This window comes from Mycteria americana (genome assembly GCF_035582795.1).
Source record: "Mycteria americana isolate JAX WOST 10 ecotype Jacksonville Zoo and Gardens chromosome Z unlocalized genomic scaffold, USCA_MyAme_1.0 Scaffold_18, whole genome shotgun sequence".
Taxonomy (NCBI): Eukaryota; Metazoa; Chordata; class Aves; order Ciconiiformes; family Ciconiidae; genus Mycteria; species Mycteria americana.
In genome coordinates this window covers 730,051-750,595 of record NW_027445436.1, presented here as the reverse complement: position 1 = coordinate 750,595, position 20,545 = coordinate 730,051, and the positions used below count along the sequence as shown (strand labels likewise).

General features: G+C 42.8%; 1 protein-coding gene and 1 long non-coding RNA gene across 3 annotated transcripts in view; one reads left to right on the top strand and one right to left on the bottom strand.

Moving 5' to 3' along the window:
* Window positions 1-20,545, top strand: part of LOC142402955 (uncharacterized) — a 904,242-nt gene that overhangs the window by 282,813 nt on the left and 600,884 nt on the right. The gene's annotated exons all lie outside the window — the stretch shown is intronic.
* Window positions 11,923-14,364, bottom strand: LOC142402939 (endogenous retrovirus group K member 5 Gag polyprotein-like). Its single transcript, XM_075488918.1, has 2 exons — window positions 13,070-14,364; window positions 11,923-12,061 (listed from the first exon to the last, which is right to left on the bottom strand). Exons 1-2 carry the CDS (start codon window positions 14,362-14,364, stop codon window positions 12,007-12,009), a joined length of 1,350 nt encoding a protein of 449 aa, XP_075345033.1. The 3' UTR covers window positions 11,923-12,006.

The window sequence follows — 20,545 nt, the reverse complement described above, 5'->3', positions numbered from 1 at the left end:
TGTAATTGCCCTCAGTCTGGTATATGTGTTTGATGCTTAACACAGCTGTGTCGGAAACATTCCATTTGAGAAGTCTTTTTTTTTTTTAATGAACTAGGCCAGAGATAGGAAGTGTCTTTATATTTTTTTTCATCTTTATCCACAATTAACTCAGTTTTCTAGATGTTTTTTCTAGACCCTGTAGAGGGTTGAATGCAGCAACCTGTTGCTATGTTAGCTACTATAAATATGTTTGTTTATGCAAGATCCTCATTCTGCTTTCTTCATAAGGAATAAATTATTTTTTAAAGAATTATATTTCCAGTCTTTCTCTGTGTGTTAAGCCTCCCCGCATGCGTGCATGTGCACGCACACACACACACAATGTCTGTAGTCATGCTGCTGTAACAGATAACTGTCATGGTTTAGCCCCAGCCGGCAGCCAAGCACCACGCAGCCGCTCGCTCACTTCCCCCCCCCCGATGGGATGGGGGAGAGAATCGAAAGAGCAAAAGTAAGAAAACTCGTGGGTTGAGATAAGAACAGTTTAATAATTTGAACAAATTAATAGTAATAATAATAATGAATTATAATGAGAGGGAAGAAAACAACGAGAGAGAGAGGAACAAAACCCAAGGGAGGGGAAAAAAAAGGAAAAAAATATATATATAAAAAAAAAAACCAACCGCTCACCACCCGCTGACCGACGCCCAGCCAGTCTCCGAGCAGTGATCGCTACCCCCCGGCCAACTCCCCCCAGTTTATATACTGGGCATGACATCATATGGTATGGAATAGCCCTTTGGGCAGTTTGGATCAACTATCCTGGCTGTGCCCCCTCCCATTTCTTGGGCACCTGGCAGAGCATGGGGAGCTGAAGGGGGGGAAAGTCCTTGACCAATGTAAACACCGCTTAGCGACAGCCAAAACATCAGCGTGTTATCAATATTATTCTTATACTAAAATCCAAAGCACAGCACTATACCAGCTACTAGGAAGAAAATTAACTATATCCCAGCCGAAACCAGGACAATAACAAACTATCATTGTCATCATTAGTCACTAATGAAAACAATGTTATTGAATGTTATCTGTTTAATTAACAGATATTAATTCACTGTCATTTTAGAAGGTCAAGATAATGTAGGGAATATAATTTTTCTTAACCTAAAGAACATCAGTTATATTAACTTAAAGATAGGATAATTTAAAGAAGTAAGAATTATGAGTTGTATGCAGCCTAGGAAACAAACAGTGGGAATTAGAAGTCTGTGCAGTTGCAGAGCTCCAGCAGCATCATTGGAATCGTAGAGCTGGTGGGGTAGCTTGCATGACTGGATACTGTGGTGGATCAATACAGGCAAGGAAGATGAGCATGTGTGCTGTGCAAAGGAAGTCAATTAAGTTTGGGACTTAAATCATTACAAATTCAAAAGTAGTTGAATATGGAATATTAGAACATCACTAAAATGTATTTTAAAGCATTTTTTTTTATTTGTTTGATTTTTTATTGGTCACAGTAAATGCAACTGCGATGGCTTTGTGAGAAATTAAACCATTGGGATCTAGATCCCAGAAATTTTGTTCTCCTTGGGATGAAGGATTCTAACAGTGCTAGAAAGAAAATCACTTTCCTGCCCACTGAGGCAGAATGTTTATCTAAAAAGTGGTCACAAAATAAAAGCAAAAGGTTAAAATGACAATACCTCTGATGTATAATAAAACTCAATTACTGAGTCTTCCCCTGAGCAGCTTTCCCAAAAAGAAAGTGTCTGTGGGGATGCTAATTTTCATAAAGTCTTTGAAACTTAGAATAACAAAAATGCCTGCTGCCAGCTCCAAAGCAGTACGTGAGGGTACCTGCCAAGCTCGCAGGAGAAAGGAGGCAGCACACTGACAGCGTCCCTGTGACTTGCTAGGTGTCTCGCAGGTTCTTCTAATGGAGTGGCCCTGGGTGGTCACAGAGGCTCCAGGCGGGAGCGGCATTGGGGACCCTTCGCTTCCCTGCAACTTCAGAGGGGAGTTGTGGCTCGCTGTGTGTCCCACTGGATGGCACTGCTGATCCACATCAGCCACTGATGCTGTCCAGGCGGCATCCCTACACCCTTTGCCAAAATTGTTTCATTTCAAGTAATCAATTTTACTCCCTTCTCAGATATGGCAGCAAGCAGATGCAGTTATAGAAAAGCCTATGAGAAAATCAACATGTTTTTTAATAGCTTATAGACATGGAATATGCTGCCTCTTCTTTTAATCTGGTGGGTATCAATATCAATTTGTACAGAAGAATGAGTATTGTAGCTAAAGAGAATAGCTGGAGTTGCTGTCAGGAGGATGTATGGAAATAATTGCTGGCATCATTGCAAAGTGATTGACGCTTTAGTCTGTGATTTAGTTTGTCTTTTGTGCCATTTTAGCACTAGTGGTTCTGGATAAGATATTCTCCTTATGTACAAGAATAAAGAAATAATATTCTTGGGCCAGTTACAGAAGGTGATATAGCTAGAGCTTGTGCTTAAATCTCAGGCCAGAGGATGTTTGCACACAGGCTGCTCTCAGTTCCCTAGGGAGGATGAAACTACAAATCAAGAATGTAGGTAGGTGTATAGCAGAGATGTTCAACAGGTGAGGCAGAGCAAACAACAAAACATGGTGGATCTGGATAGAGGGGTATATTTAAGAACCAGTGAGATTAGATTATCTCCCACGCTAGCTCGCTCCCCCTCCAGCATTATGTTTGCTATGTCTAACCTTCCCTTCCCAGCAGAGAGGTTACAGCTGGTCCAGAGTCAGGCAGAAAGTGCTGTCGGTTTGCGCTGTGCAACTGCTTGCAGGTACCAGTCTTGGGCATTATTGGCCAAGGTCCCTGGGTGTCCCCCAGCATGTGCTCCAGTCTCTTAACCATCTTAGTGGCCCTTTGCTAGATTCTCTCTAGTTTATAATATCTTTCATACTGCATGCTCAAAACTGGACACTGTACTCCAGATTCAGACCCATAAGTCCCAAGCAGAGGGGAATGAGCACTTGTCCTCGGTATGTGGTTAGCCTTTATCACTGCATGGGTACACTGCTGAATCCAGGTTCACTGGTCCACCAGGAGCTCAGGTCCCTTTTGCAGAGCTGCTCACAAACCAGTCAGTCCCTGACCTGCACTGATGCACACTGTGTTCCCTTCCAGATGCAAGACTTTGCATTTGTCTTTGCTCAACATCTGGAGCTTCCTGAAGCACCTGTTGGCCAATTGAATGTACACTTGCAATATTTCTGGCTGTCCTTGAACAAGGAGCTAGTGTCTCTGGGAACACTGGCCCTGCACATGACAGCATGCAGAATTGGTCATCTGATGGGAGAGGAAAAAAAAAAAAAAGGCATTCAGTCTTTTCCTGAAGGCTGAAATCAATCAAGCCATCTGTTCCATCAAAAAAGCTGGTCTTAGAGCCTCAAATTCCTCCATAGTTTGGCAAACTGGTGGAGATGAGACCTGTGAGTATGAAAGTCTGATACCATCCCAGAAGTACATTTCTCCAAGTTCTGAAAAGTCTTGCATTGTGAAGTGATCCTGGTGACAACCCAGAAACACCTACTGTATTCATTTAATTATTTAATACTACTCTGCAAAGTGATGACAAGAAAATAAACTCTTCTGTTTGGTCTCAGGAATGAAAATCAAGGAACTGAGGTAGGTTGAGAGGGACTGAGGGCTGTATTTCTTAATAGTGTTCTGTTGATAAAGGGATATAATTTTGGTGTGTCATCTTTCATATCTTCTCCACAGACTTGAATTATGAAGGCAATTCCACAGCCTGATGTCAGGGGAGACATGTTCCACAAATGTCAACATATAAGGGCTACTTGCCAAGAACAAAACCAAGCCTTTTTCTCTACTTTGAAACAAATACAGCTTGTCTTTTATGAAAGGTTTTTATACAAGTTTCCTTAGCAAATGAATCTAGAAACAGCAGTTGCTTAGAACTTTCTCCTGTAAGACTGATAGTATTTAACAGCCAATTACCTTTGAAATTCATCTGGCTTAATCTTAAATTTTGTGGAGATTTAAAGACATGTCCATAACTTTAATTCATGTGTAAGCAACAGTTTAAATTTGACCTGCATATGTGCTATACATTAAATTCTGTGGGATAAATTATTTAAAATTATGTCATGAATCTGAATTACAAGGATTTAAGTAAACAAGTTACCTGGGAATCCTCTTTTAAGAATATAACCTTCATTCATCACATGTCCAAACCTTGCACAGTATAGCATAAGGATGCGCTGATACAGCTGCACAACTTCTACCAAGTATTTATGTTTTTTAAATTGCTTTTCACCACAGAATGTGAGTTGATATAAATCAGCTGGTGTAGAGACACACAATGAGACATTTTTCCCCTACCAGTTCACTGATCACTTGTTCCAGTCACAAATAGCTACTAATTTAGAAATAAATTGAAAATTAAACAAGTTAAAGGAGTATCAGTGTAAAGATTTTTAGGAGTGACTTGGTATGCCTGAGTGTGCCTGAGGGTGAAATAGTTTGAAGGGCCCATCTTAACAGAAGACTGTTGTGCTTTAGCTTCAGTCGGCAACTAGGCACCACACAGCCACTCACTCACCCTCCCCCGCTCCCAGAGGGTTGGGGGAGAGAATCAGAAGAGGAAAAAGTAAGAAAACTCGTGGGCTGAGATAAGAACAGTTTAATAAATGAAATAATAACAACAACAACAAAACCAATAATAATAATATTGTAATTAAAAGGAAAACAACAAGAGAGAGACAGAGGAACAAAACCCAGGAAAAAAAAAAAAACAAGTGATGCAACCACTCACCACCCACCGACCAACGCCCAGCCAGTCCCCGAGCAGCGATCGCTGCCCCCCAGCCAACTCCCCCCAGTTTCTATACTGGGCATGACGTCATATGGTATGGAATAGCCCTTTGGTCAGTTTGGGTCAACTATCCTGGCTGTGCCCCCTCCCAGCTTCTTGTGCACCTGGCAGAGCATGGGAAGCTGAAAAGTCCTTGACCAGTGTAAACACCACTTAGCAACAACTAAAACATCAGCATGTTATCAACATTATTCTCATACTAAATCCAAACCACAGCACTAGAGCAGCTACTGGAAAGAAAATTAACTCTATCCCAGCCAAAACCAGGACAGTAGCCACCCCTTATTCTATACCATTTATGTCATGCCCAGCTCCTACCCTTTCCAACACATTCCAATTAATCACCACCACTTTCCCTGTCTTTTGATATAGACACACAGATATCATTCCCTTGGTCTATGGGCCATCCCTCTAAAATGTCCACTGGGTTCATTTAGTCCATGGCTTTGGGCTCCATCTGTCATAACAGTCCTTCAGGGCAGGAGAGATGGTGTGTGGTGTTGGATTGTTGCATGCTGAAGCCAGTTCTGGTTCCATCACTGCTGCACTTTGCTTGGTTTCAGCAAAGTTCATTCTTCATTAATCTGGGTGATTCTTACTGAAATACCATTGATATGGAGTATAGCAACCATAAAAGTGATGACACACAGTATTATATAGCAGTTAACATCATACCATTCAGTTCACTGGCTATTCTCACCCAAAATCAAATCCCCTTGAGGTACACAGCGGACTTCCCCATCCTTTCGCATTACCCACCACGTGCACCCGGGTCCTTGAGCAAAAGCAATCCCACGAATGGGCTTGCCTTTGCCCGAGGCAGGAGTAACCCAGACTGTCTTCCCTGGCATATTTTTTACATGCACTACAGGTGTTGTAATAATCAAATGTAGGTATACAATACACATAAAGATTGATGCTGCTGTAGAAATCCACTGTAGAGCCCTACCCTATCTCCATAGGAGCTTAGACAATGTACTTTTGTCTAATAAGCAGGATGTGCTTGCCCACCACACCTCCCCAGGTGCCTCTGCACAATAGATATAAGGCTCTAGAGGTGGAGGACCAGTCAGTGGACGATGTGGATGTCAATCCATCTACACCGGAGGAGCGGCCAAGACCAGAAAGACATACACCCCGTATTACTACAACCTCCACAAGGAAGAAAAGATGCATCATAGTTGTAGGAGACTCCCTGCTGAGGGGAACAGAGGGTCCAATATGTCGGGCAGACCCTACTCATAGGGAGGTCTGCTGCCTCCCAGGAGCCCGGGATAGAGATATCACTAGGAAACAGCCCTAGTACACCTGGTACAGCCCTCTGACTACTACCCATTACTGCTCTTCCATGTGGGAGGTGACAAAGTTGCAGTACGTGGCCCAAGGGAGATTAAAAGAGACTTCAGGGCCTTGGGACAGTTAGTGAGGGAATCTGGGGCACAGGTGATTTTTTCCTCCCTCCTTCCAGTTGTGGGCAGTGACATTGGAAGGAATAGGCAGACCCAGTCTATTAATACATGGCTCCGTGGCTGGTGTCAACACCACAATTTTGGGTTTCTTGACAATGGGGTGGCCTACATGGCACCAGGCTTGATGGCATCAAATGGGAGCTACCTTTCTCAAAGGGGAAAGAGGGTCTTTGCCCAGGAGCTTGCGGGGCTCATTGACAGGGCTTTAAACTAGATGTGAAGGGGGAGGGGGAACATATCAGGCTTGCCTGCGACAAGCCGCAGGAGGACACACAATGGTTAGAGGGACGGGGTGCTAGTATGGGCCCTCAACCTGTTGCCCAGGGGCATGCTGGGGACGCTGCACCACAGTCAGAGTCTTGCGGAGATGAGCTGGGGGCTCCTGAGGTAGTAGGAGCCAACAAGGAAACTTCCGTGGAACACCTTAAGGGAAACAAGGGGTGTTCCACTAGGAAGGTGACATGGCCAACAGCCCAGACGAAATGTCTCTACAGCAATGCACGCAGCATGGGCAACAAACAGGAGGAGCTGGAAGCCACCATGCTGCTAGAAAGCTATGACCTGGTTGCCATTACAGAAACCTGGTGGGACGAATCCCATGACTGGAGTGTGGCTATCGATGGCTACAGGCTATTCAGAAGGGACAGGCAGGGAAGGAGGGGCGGAGGTGTTGCCCTCTATATCAAGAAATGGATATAGTGTGAAGAGCTGTCCCTGAAGAATAGCCACGAGCAGGTTGAAAGCTTATGGGTAAGAATTAGAGACCGAGGCAACAAAGGGAACCTTGTGGTTGGTGTTTACTACAGGCCGCCCAATCAAAGGGAGCCTATTGATGAAGCCTTCTTCCTCCAGCTACAGAAGGCTTCATGCTTGCAAGCTCTTGTCCTACTGGGGGACTTCAACCACCCCGTGGAAAAGTAGCACGGCGAGCTGTAGGCAATCCAGGAGACTCCTGGAGTGCATTGAGGATAACTTCTTAACCCAAGTAATAGACACACCTACCCAAGGGAATGCAATATTGGACCTGATGGTCACCAATGCAAGTGAGCTCATCAGTGACGTCAAGATTGGAGGCAGCCTGGGCTGCAGTGATCACGCATTGGTGGAGTTCACAGTCCTGAGGGATATGGGACAGGTGAGGAGTATAGTCAGGACCCTGAATTTTAGGAAAGCAAACTTCCAGCTCTTCAAGGAGTTAGTCAGTAGGACCCCCTGGGAAACGGTCCTCAGGGACAGGGGAGCAGAACAGAGCTGGCAGATCTTTAAGGATGCTTTCCATAGAGTGCAAGAGCTCTCCGTCCCCAGATGTAGGAAATCAGGCAAGGAAGGCAAGAGACCAGCATGGCTGAGTCAAGACATGCTGGTCAAACTAAAGAGCAAGAGGGAACTGCACAGGCAGTGGAAGCAGGGACGAGTAACCTGGGAAGAGTATAGGGACGCTGCCCGCTTGTGTAGGGATGGGGTCAGGAAGGCCAAGGCGCAGCTGGAGCTGAACTTGGCAAGGGATGCAAAGAATAACAAGAAGGGCTTCTACAGGTATGTCAGCCAGAAAAGGAAAGTTAAAGAAAGTGTACCTCCACTGATGAACAAGAATGGTGACCTAGTATCAACAGACAAGAAGGTGGCTGAGGTACTCGACAACATTTTGCTTCAGTCTTCTCTGGCAACCACTCTCCTCACCCCTCCTGAGTCAATGGACAACATGTTGGGGACCAGGGGGGTAAAGCCCCTCCCACTGTAAGGGAAGATCAGGTTCGAGACCACCTGAGCAACCTGAACATATATAAGTCTATGGGACCTGATGAGATGCATCCCAGAGTCCTGAGGGAATTGGCTGATGTAGCTGCCAAGCCACTCTCCATGATATTTGAAAAGTCATGGCAGTCAGGTGAAGTCCCTGGTGACTGGAAGAAGGGAAACATTGCACCCATTTTTAAAAAGGGTAGAAAGGAGGACCCTGGGAACTACCGACCTGTCAGCCTCACCTCTGTGCCTGGGAAGATCATGGAACAGATCCTCCTAGAAGCTATGCTAGAGCACATGGAGGATAGGGAGGTGATTCGAGACAGCCAGCATGGCTTCACCAAGGGCAAGTCCTGCCTGACCAACCTAGTGGCTTTCTACGAGGGAGTTACCACATCAGTGGACAAGGGAAAAGCAATGGATGTCGTCTATCTGGACTTCTGTAAGGCCTTTGACATGGTCCCCCACAACATCCTTCTCTCTAAATTGGAGAGATACGGATTTGATGGGTGGACTGTTCAGTGGATAAGGAATTGGCTGGATGGTCACATCCAGAGGGTAGCGGTCAACGGCTCAATGTCCAGATGGAGATCAGTGATGAGCGGTGTCCCTCAGGGGTCCGTACTGGGACCAGTGCTGTTCTGTAGCGGATTGATGCATGGACTCCAATAGAGGGTAAATCAAAGACCCTTTATTGAAATATTACATGGCTTATATACTTTCTAATTGTTTGTACATGCGCTACTGAGAGAACTCCTATTGGTCTACATGTCTTGTCCACGCGCCCCCCATGCGTCCCTTCAGCTAATACGATTGGCTATCTCCCTGCAACCCTGCAGTTCCTTCCCCCACAACAAAAGTGTTCCAGATGCACTGTCTCCTTTTTTTGGACATGACCCGGACCCTCAGTACTTCAATCTTGTTAACCCTTTCACTCCTGCAATGCCTAATTCCTCCTCAATTCCCCCTTTTTGTTTTTCAACAACATATATTTTTTGCACCATTTTCTGCAACATTCCTTGGACACATGACAACAAGCAAGGTAAAAACAGCAAGATACATAAAAATATACCGATAACCAATAACCCAGTTTTTAATAATGATTCAAGCCACCCACTTATCTCAATCCTCAAAGCAGGCGCTAACATTACTGGTGGTAGAATTACATTTACCTGCAGCTAGCACTCCACTTGCTTCTTTTTGTATTAACCCTACCTCGTCTATAGACAATCCTACAAGACATGTATGGAATGGTTGTTCCGGTTGTTCCATGGATACACAAAAAGCAGTTTGATTCAGCGTTCGCACTAAAGACACCCATATGTTGCTACTGTTCCAGGTTATCGTTGACATGGGGTTCGCTGCTGTTATGGTCGTCAGCGTCAGCAGTCCCCATGTCATTAGCAAGGGCAGGCTTGTCGGTGTCTTCATGATTCGCTTTTTCAAGGGCCGGTCTTACATATCGAGCGGGGATCCAGCGTGGTCCTTGCTCTGTGGAGACACAAGCATATCCTCGACCCCATGTTATTAATGTATAAGGTCCTTCCCATTGTCCCGATTGTAGAGACCGCACCCACACTTTAACATCCTTGCTAGATACATCTATCCTATCGGTCGAACCAAAACTTAAAAAATGTCGAACAATTGGTGGTCGCTGTTCCACTGCGGTCTCCCTAATATCTAAATAATTTAAGGTATAAATGGTTTTCCATAACCATACTTGGGGGCTTTCTCCCACCGTTCCCCCTTTTTGTTTTTCAAGCATATGTTTTAGGGTTTGGTGACTGCGTTCAACAATAGCCTGGCCTTGTGGGGAATGTGGAATGCCTGTTACATGTACTACACCCCATAGCTGTAAAAAGCGTTGGGTTTTCTGGCTAATGTACCCGGGCCCGTTATCTGTTTTGATAGTAGATGGCACCCCCAGGGCTGCGAAAGCTGCAGTCCAGTGTCGAATGACATCTTTTGCTTTTTCTCCAGATTCTGCAGTTGCCCATAAAGCGCCCGAGTAAGTATCGATAGAAACGTGCACCCATTTTTGTCTCCCAAATTCAGCTATATGAGTGACATCTGTCTGCCATAATTGTAATGCGTAGAGACCTCGCGGATTTACCCCCGTTTGGCGGACGGCAGCAAAAGGTTGACAATCAGGGCACGCACGTACAGTGGCGCGGGCTGTATCCCAAGAGAGGCCGAATTGTTTTCTTAGTGCTTTAGCTGACTGGTGAAAAAACTCATGGGATAGCTGGGCTTGTTTTATAGTTTGTGGTACTGGGGTTGCCCAAACTGGAGCGGTCAAGCGATCTGCTCTACGGTTACCTTCCGCAATAAAACCTGGTAGATTTGTATGGCTCCTGGTGTGTAGTACATAAAAATCGTTTTGTCTACGATTTAACTCATACCATAATTGTTTAAATAAAGAGAACAGCTGTTCGTTATTAACATGTTTTAACCATGCTTTCTCTAATCGTTGGACTACCCCGCATACGTATTGTGAATCAGTCACTATATTCAATGGTTCACTCCATCTTTGGAATGCTTTTATGACTGCTACTAATGCCACTATTTGAGGAGTGCCTTGGACCACATGGACCTCTTCCTTCCAATGTCCCTCTTCTTTCCAAACTATGACTGCTCAGCCCATTTTTCCTGACCCATCGGTAAACACAGTAATTCCAGAGACTGGTACAGGGCTGCATCTGGGTCGAGCAACTATTTCAATGTCTTTAAATGCCATAAATAATTTATGAGCTGGCATGTGGATGCTAAGTGTTCCCGCATAGCCTAGCAAAGCAGTTTGTAACGGTATGCTATTAGCTAAGCTCCAGTCCAAATGTTCTTTCGTCAATGGAATGTAAATCGTATGCACTTCCTCACCTCGTAACTGTACAGCATGTTTCCGCCCTTTACGGATTAACATCGCAAACATTTCCACTCTGGTAGTAATAGTTTTCACAGGCTGATATGGCAAAAACACCCATTCTATCAAAAGCAAAGGATCATTATTGGTTGCTACCCATTGCCGCAGTAGAGCTAACGGCTGGGTAATAGTGTTAATGATATAGAGCTGGAGGCCGTATCCGTCATGCACGCGATGGGCTTGTCGTGACTGTATTGCTTGTTCGATGTGAGCCAAGGCCTCCTTCGCTTCGGGAGTCAGTATACGTTTGGAATCTAGTGCGGGATCACCTCTTAATAAATCAAAGAGAGGTTGTAGTGTATCATTTGTGATTCCCAGCAAGGGTCGAACCCAATTAATGGCGCCAAGTATTCTTTGTACATCGTTTAGAGTGCTGACTTCCCACTTCAAGGCCACTCTCTGAGGTTCAACAGCGTATTCCATGATTTTCCACCCTAAGTAACGCCAGGGGAGTTCCTTTTGCACCTTCTCAGGTGCCACTTGTAATCCAAATTTCTGTAATGCTTGAACTGCGTCTTTTACTACTAACTGTATATTGTCTACAGAAGCTCCAGCGATGAGTATATCATCCATATAATGATATATTAGTATTTGTGGGTATTGTTCTCAAACCCCAGAGAGTGCTCTTGCGACATATACTTGACATATCGTGGGACTATTTTTCATGCCTTGAGGCAAGACCGTCCAGTGATATCGTTGCATGGGTTCGCTGTTGTTAATTGAGGGAACCGAAAAAGCAAATCGAGGGCAGTCTTGGGCCGCTAAAGGAATTGTAAAAAAGCAATCCTTCAAGTCCATCACTATTATTGGCCAATTCGCAGGAATCATAGTAGGAGAAGGGAGTCCCGGCTGCAAAGCCCCCATGCTTTCGATCACTGCATTGATTTGCCTCAAGTCATGTAACAATCGCCATTTACCGCTTTTTTTCTTTATAACAAACACAGGGGTATTCCATGGACTTGTAGTTGGAACAATGTGACCTTGTTGTAACTGTTCTTGCACTAAATCATTCAGAGCGCGGATCTTTTCGTTTGTGAGGGGCCACTGATCCACCCAGACAGGCTCGTTAGTGAGCCATTGTAGTGGAATGGTAGGCTGTGGTTCAGTGACCCCCATTAAAAATTTTGTGTACCGATAGTGACTCCCCAGGAGCAGAGAACATCTCGCCCCCAGAGAATCAGCGGCATGGCAACAACAAAAGGGCGAGTAGTTGAGACCTGGCCTTCAGGCCCAATGACTTGTATCATATATACGCTTTGATATGAAGTGGTGGTCCCTCCAATACCAGATAGGGCAGAGGCAACTTCTTTTATTGGCCATCCTTGGGGCCATTTTGCTTTTGAAATTACTGTAACATCCGCTCCGGTATCTATCATGCCCTGTAGTTTGATAGTTCTAGGCGTCCCTTGGCCATTACTTAAAGTACATGTTAACATAGGCCGTTGTGACTGTACTGTTTGGGCCCATAAGATCAAGGGCGTTCCTGTGGAGCCAAAGCCACCTTTTCCTCTTTTAACTGAGTCTGTCACTGGAACTTGACTTCTAAACGGTACAAGCTGTGCTATCCGGCTGCCTTTTGGAATGACAACTGGAGGAGAGGGAGTCCATATCATTGCTTGTATCTGGCCCTCATAATCTGCATCGACGACTCCAGGGAGCACAAAGAGTCCTTTCAAAGTCACACTAGAACGTCCCAATAACAAAGCACTTAAACCACCCCCCAGGGGTCCCCTTGCATTCAATGGCACTCGGTGCACGGTCTGGTCTTCTATTATTATTTCAGCATCTGTGGCGACATCCATTCCGGTGCTTCCTGCGGTTCGGCCTTGGAGGCCATTGCTGTTGTCATGGCTTGCCGAGGCACTTGTGTCTGTGCACGCCGCCGGCTCGCGCTGGTTCGGAAGTTTCCCTGAATTGGTTTGCCATCTTTATCCCATTTGGAACGGCACTGATTAGCATAGTGACGCCCCTTCCCACATCGGGGGCAAACTCCAGGTCCCGAGTTTGGAATTTGGTTTATGTTTGGGCAATTGCGCTTAAAATGTCCTGTCTTCCCACACCTAAAACAGGCTCTATTATCAAATCTCAAGGCTGCGAATGCGGAGGCCATGGCTTGAGCCTGATGTTCGAATGACCCAACCTTTTGACAGGCCTCCATCATTTCTACCATGTTGGGATTGCGTAAGGTCTGTAACACCCTTTTACAATCTACACTTGCATTTTCTACGGCTAGCTTCATTAACAACACTTCCCTTGCTGCTTCATTTTCAACTTGTTTCTCTATTGCTTCTTTCAGCTTATCTATAAATGACATAAATGATTCAGCTATCCCCTGCTTTATAGAGACAAATGATTGAGTAGCCTTCCCTGTATCGGGAGTTTTCAGCAGAGCTTGGTATGCCAACTGGCGAGACTGCTGCAGAATAGCAGGGTTCAATCTAGCCTGTAATTGCGGTGTCTGTACTGGTGCTTCCCCCATCAGCTGCGGTATTCCTGCGCCCCGCAAGGGGTCGCCATCCGGCCGTTCAGAATTAGTTATGGCGGCCATCTCACAGGCAGTCCGCCAATGTGCGTCAAACATTACCTTTTGTGTAGGGGTAAATATTAACATGGATATCTGTTTAATATCATACGGGGTCAGTTCATAATTAAAAAACACGGTATTCAATAAACTCTGTACATATGGTGACCCAAGACCATAATCCATAACATTTTTTCGCAGTTCTTTCACTAGTCCAAACGGCAACCCCTGCCATTCTGTCCGCCCCTGAGCGTCTCGAATCACAGGACACGCTATGAGAGCAGCAATAGCATGATCGCCGCTTTTTTCTGCTTGTTGCCGCAACTCCTGCCAATGTTTCCTTGGATCATAATCTGTTTCAACACATTCAAAGTCCCCTCTATTTTTCTCCTTGTACGGGTCCTCTGCAAACGACGAATCCATATTCATAGGTGACGGTGGTGGTGGAAAATCGGGCGAGGGAGGTGCAGTGGGCGCTAGTTCGTTAGCTGTGGCAGCCGCCGCTTCTTTTTGTCTTTCTCTTAAAGTGGCTGCTGCAGCGGCAGCTGTTACAGTGCGATCTGCCTTCAGTTGCTTTAACGAGTCTGTAACTAAGCGCCGTGTTGTTAACAAGCCCGTGGCACTGGAGTCCCCCCTGGTAGCCGCGTACCATAAAACCTGTCCAGCTGTTTCCCATGTACATGTTTCAAATACCTCAGTCAATTCTGGAGCTACACCTCGGCCTTTAAGCCAGGCGAGCAGCATGCGCAGTTGCGTCTCATCATACTTAATGCCGCGCTTTTCTAATATCTTCTTAAACACAGTTACCACCGAGTTTTCTTCTGCAGACATTGTTGCCCCCATTGTCCCTGGCTGCTCACCTGATCTGGGTGATTACTTTGTCCGGACTTTTCAGCTCTCCAACCGCTGATTATACGTTCAGCCAGGCTCCGCTACCGGTCGCTCTTTCCCGCGATTCTGTCCCGCAGACTTCAAGTTTCTGTCCCGCAGACTTCAAGTCTCCTGTTCAGGCGCCATTTGTAGCGGATTGATGCACGGACTCCGATCGAGGGGTAAATCGAAGACCCTTTATTGAAATATTACATGGCTTATATACTTTCTAATTGTTTGTACATGTGCTACTGAGAGAACTCCTATTGGTCTACATGTCTTGTCCACGCGCCCCCCATGCGTCCCTTCAGCTAATACGATTGGCTATCTCCCTGCAACCCTGCAGTTCCTTCCCCCACAACAAAAGTGTTCCAGATGCACTGTCTCCTTTTTTTGGACATGACCCGGACCCTCAGTACTTCAATCTTGTTAACCCTTTCACTTCCGCAATGCCTAATTCCTCCTCACCAGATGGCAGAGGGACAGACGCTCTCTGAAGGAAAGGTGAGACCAGCTTCTCCACCCGATTGCCCCAGAGGATGGAGGTCCAGGGGCAGAGATAAGCCCCAGAACTTGGTCTCTAACCTCTTGGTGATACCACCACCTTTGGATATCAATTTTCTCCATGCCCTTGAGGGATTCTTTTTCTCTCTTCATTACCACCTACTTTTTCCATTCTCTTGTTCTATCCCTCTTTCTCTCTCACCTCATTTTCTTGGGCTGGAAGAACAAATATTCCTGGTTTCAGGTAAGAAGATTTATGTTGTTGCATAGGATATTACCTTTTAGCAATGACTGTGTAACATTCCTTAACATCACAAGGTGGAGTGGGGCACACCATGGAAATGCTGACTTCCCAGAATTAGTTCTCATCTCTGTTTCTCTAGTGTCCGTGCCGACCTCTTCCTCTAGAGAAGCCAGGTGCACCACCTCTTTTTTTGGGGTTGAGACACTGCCCTGCATCCTGTACTACCTGGCCTGCAAATGCCAAGATGGAATGACTGCGTCGCTCACACTGATCATGGGGTGTGTGTAATTAAAAAGGAACACTACCTCTCATCCCCCCAGCAGGCACTGACTGCAGCCTGTGAAATGTGGCTAGCATACCGATTCGAGTAGTGTGCTAAAAAGTCATTAGTCATGCTGACTATTTTCAACACTTTTTGGGAATGCTTCATTACCATGCAAACAGCAAGAGCCTGTTTGGAAAACCTCATCCAGGATGCAGAAATACATCTTTCATGAAACATGACTCCAGTTGCCAAGAGTGGAACTGACCACTGTTAACACTCGGCAGCTCCTGTTGGAAAGTCTCTGTCATCCATCATCCTTTCTATTTAAAAATAGAAAAGACTTTTCATCTCTAGTGGCTTAGGATATAAGCACAGTAGATGCATCAGCTATTAACCAGCTGATACTAGTTTTCCATCCAGGGGATCCAAATCCCACTGAATTCAGTGGAGTATTTTCATTATCTTCACTATTCTCCAACACGCACAGAAATAAAAATTATTTGTTTATTATTGCTTAATATTCATTGTTTAAGCAGCCATTATACGTTTATTTGCTTTCACTATTTTCCCATTTAATGCAGTTCCCATTTCTTTTAGCTTCTTTTAAATAACATTTACTACAGAACATGAATGGTTTGACTGATGTTTGCTATTTTAAAAATAATCCTACAGCAAAGAAATGGGAACTACATAATAGTGCATATGTGCTGCTCATAGCCAAGATCAATTACAAGATGTCATTCTGAATATCTTGATAGTAAAGAAACAGTTGTAAAATGAGTCCCTTTTTATAGCACTTAATTTCCATACTGTAACAAATAAAAAAGTAGTTTACTATCTATTTAGAAATACTATTTTCCTCTTCTCCCTCGGTTGCTAAATACCCTGTCCGGTAGGTCTGAACTACATCCTAAATGGCTGACACATACAAACTGATTGCATCTTCTATCTCTGGTGGTCCACTGTAAAATCCTGCAAATGCTATCCACTTCTGATAATCTCATCCATTTCATTTCTGCTACCTTCACTGATTTTTCTGTGTATGAGTTTGTCTTTTCTTACCACTATGTGATAACATAATAAATATTGTCAATGAAAATAGGTTTTTTTCTTGACTTGGTTCTGTCTTTCATTTTTAACAGTTTTTAGCCTGCCTTGAATGTTCCTAATTTGTCTATGCTAGCTACAACCCCAAAGGTAAGATCTCAGCACCCAGATAATCTGAATTCTTCTGGAGTGTGTTTTCTATTTTCATATTGCTTTTTAGTGAAGATTTTAGTTAGACTGGTCAAAATTTTCTATTCATACACAGGAGTGAGTTATCTGACAAAATTAAGCAGTCATTGGACTATCTGACTGCCTTGAAAACTTTTCATTCTTTTTTGCTGCTGCTGGAAAACTTAAAAATTGGGAGGGGAGAGAGAGAGGCTGGAGGAAGAGGTTAGTTCAGGGTTTTCAACTCTATTTTTTTAACAAAAGGTAAATATTTGCATATTGAAAAAGTCTTTTGTGACCACCTCAACACTACATTGGGGGGCTACATGGATTATGATCGGCACTGGAGCTTGCTTCTGCATTGCCTGTGGTAACTCCACTGCTAAACTAGCTCATTTAGCTCTTGTTTTTGTTAAAACCTGGTTTTCATTCTTGAGAATGTGCTGAAATTAATATGCTTGAATCAAGCTTTCTCTGCAAGTTCTTTACCAAACTAAATGTGTGGCCTTCAAGTCACAGAGACACTTGTTCATGACAAAATGTTCATGAGCTTCTATAGAAAATTTTGAAACATTTTCAGGTCTTTTAGAAATAAAAAGCAACTTCTCCCATCCTTCCCTATACCAAAGTTGCGTGATCTTATAGCACCAGCTAGAAAATAGGGCTTTTCATGTTCTGCCATCGCTGCACTCAGTAATGCCATTAGAGTCTTTGCAATAATGCCAAAATAACCAAACTTGTTTGTTTTTAACCAGGTAAAAAAAGTAGCCACTGCTGCGTTTCTAAGCAAACATCTTAGGTGAGACTGCACATGACAAACTTGGAAAAGAAAAAAAACAACAAACCCTCTCTTCCAGAAACCTAAGAAATAATCTTCAGAGAGGAGTAGCTATGGTGAAATTGATTTCCACCTGAGGACTGGATACAAATATTATCATTCATCTTTTAGCCTCTTTATTTCAAGTTTCCAGAATTTGGTTAACTATAACAAACTGTCTTGCCGTACACTTTAATTATTTTATTCTGTTCTAATAGTAGATGTAGTATGTATTTTGGACTTGATTTTTATTTGCATTAAGACATGTATACTCCCTTGGTTCCTCTGTATGTTATTGTAACATCTCTGCTTTGGTTATAAAGTATGCAAGTATAAATGCATGTTGGATCTTTATATTAACCCATCCTGTTCACAGTCTCTGTAGTTCACAACAAAGAGTGGCAATAACATTAACCTCCTTTTTGTCAGCTGTCTAGAACAAATATGGCTTCTTCTCAGATTCAATACCAGCACCAGCAATGATGCTCAGTTTTTCTTAGTAGAGAATAAAAACTCAGAGTGCAGAATAAACTACATTTTCTTTTGCTTGAAAAACAGAAACACAAATATTTTTTCCCATAAAATGAAGAAAAGACTATTTACCCTGTTTTTACAAGGCTTTTTTTCTGTTTACTCAGAAATTTTGTAAGCTGTTTTGATAGGATGAATATTGCCAAATAGAGATTGCTTAATTAATGCAAGGTGAGATCATTGAAGTAGCCAGATGAAGTATGAAATGACAACAAAAGTACTTGTCACCTCTTCTATTCACCCATATGGTCTTTTTAAAAATTATCTCTTTTCATTCAACCAACCTACTTACTTTGACTCTTTAGGGTTATATGTGCTTGCCTTACAGATAAAATTGACTTTTTACACCTGTTAGCCATGAGGAGTAATGAAGTTGAGAATAACGTGGATCAACTGCGTTCTCAGGTAACAAGAAGATAATTGGGAACTCAGCTGCAGACAACTGGAAGGGCTTTGCTGCCCAGATGTGACTGATGGCATCATTTAAAACCAGGAGAGCCCTAGGAAGTGGGATGGGGGCTAGGGTTTGTTCTGAAAGATTTCTATTAATAAAAATAGGCAGTAAGAAGGAGGAAGGAACCAAGTCTCAGAAGCAGAAGTCACTGAAAAACTTCAAATACTAAAAAAAAAAAAAGTAATTCTGGTCAAAGCCTCATTTTTAATTCATTAACAACAGATTTAGAGTAGCCTCTAAATAAATCAGATATAATAGGGAAACTACAGAGAGACAATGCCCTATTAAGCCATTTTTTCTTTTACCTTTCAGAGTGGAATCTACTTTATTTAATTTAGAGGAAAAGATCCTGTTACTCTTTTTTATTCACATGATTAAAATAGATGCTAAGGATGTGAAAAAATAAAGTATCTGACTGTTAACATAACAAAGTAAATGTTTACCATTAAAATGCTAATTTTTAAGAGAATAAAAAAAATGAAAAGTTTTTTTTTTTTTTACAATGAAATTAATTTTGAGTGCTGAAGTGACATTCCTACTGGCTAAATTACTTTGTTTTTCTGTTCCATAGAAGCAGAGGTGTCACTCTTCATCCATGCTGTTGTAGTTGCAGACTGGAGAGAACACAATACATGATGAACAGGTAGTGTGATTTCAATTTTCCTTCTCTTCATGGTATATATATTCTGAGAGCTCATCACAGTTGTGAATAAAAAAGCAAAGATAGTATTTTTCATTATCTTAGCACTGCCTTTCATTTTTATTGTACCTGGTCCCTCTTAAGCTTTTAAAGTATTTGATTCCTGAAATCCATTTTCTTTGACAGTTCAGACTTGTTATGTGTAGGGATTTCAGTAATTTGACCAAAGATGTGGTGTTTGGGTTTTTTTTTACTCTCTTCAAATAGGAACAAAAGATTGTATGGACGCTCTGATTTTGATTTACAGGCTGCCATTGTTTATAAATCAGTTAAAATTAGTAAAATGGCAGCTTTAAGCTAAACCAAAGTAAGCTGCACTTCAATCAAGATAAGCAAGGAATTTGCTCTGGTTTTTATTAAGCTCTTCCCAAGCAGATACATAGACAAATGTTGAAGTTTCAAACCACTGAAAAGGTCCAAAAGGTTACCTTTTTATTTTAAGTCAAAATCTCCATATAAATGTTTCCTCAGGTTGCTATAGAAATGTTTCCTACTTTCTGTCCTATAAAAGCTTCCTCTCCTATCTCACTTCCCTCCTACTTAAATAAGTTTGTGTTCTCAGAAGTTCATAGAGACCCAGTGACAGATTTTAAGCTTGCTATCTTAGCATTTACAGTGCATTAGAAACAGAGGCAAACCTCTTCAAACATGATTAATGTGAGACATGTTAGAGGGGACTGGTTTTTAGAAAGCAGAGTACCCATGTTTTGAAAATCCAGACCTTTAAGAAATCTTAATTTAGCATTAAAAAAAGGAAGATACAAAAGCTCTAATTACTTGTGGAAGCAAAGGCCAACAACTTTCTAGCCAGCGCAGAGAGGGACATTTACAGTTCTCCAGTAAAGTAGAAAGTGTAAACCTGGAATTATATCAGATAGTTTTAGCATTATTATACATAATAATACATTTTAAAATGACAGCATTTTGCATGTATTTGTTTTATTTTGCTCTGAGTTACACCCAAAGGTTTAGAGACTGGAAGAGATCAACAACATATTTAACCTTTCAAGAAGCTGTATACATCAGTTTTATCTCAGAAAAGATAGAATACATAGCAGAGTGGATAAAAATTCAGCAGCAGTTTTCCAGGTAACCAGTGCAATCCATTAATAACTTTGCTACTTAAACTGATTTGATCCAATCATGTCGGTAAAAACATTCAGTACTCCTTACTTGAATGTTCTTTGGAAATCTTAAATTTTTTTTACTATAATTTCTTCCTGTCCTTTGAAGATGATGTAAAGTAACATCTTCTATCTTTAGGTCATTAGTGGGTTTTATGTCTTTATATCCAAAATGTGGACTTGTCATTCTTGTCCTTTTTTTTTTTTTTTTTTTAAATGTTTACTAATACCAGTGATTTTGGAAGGGGTAGATTAGCACACTAATAGGCAGGGAGTTAATACTGCAAAAATTAAACCTCA

Excerpts from the sequence above, each read along its gene's own strand:
- LOC142402939 (XM_075488918.1), bottom strand. The coding sequence starts at position 14,364 with ATGGGGGCAACAATGTCTGCAGAAGAAAACTCGGTGGTAACTGTGTTT. Across the intron at positions 12,062-13,069 it reads TTGAGATTTGATAATAGAGC|CTGTCTGGGTGGATCAGTGG; the intron begins CTGTTTTAGGTG and ends TCACTAACGAGC.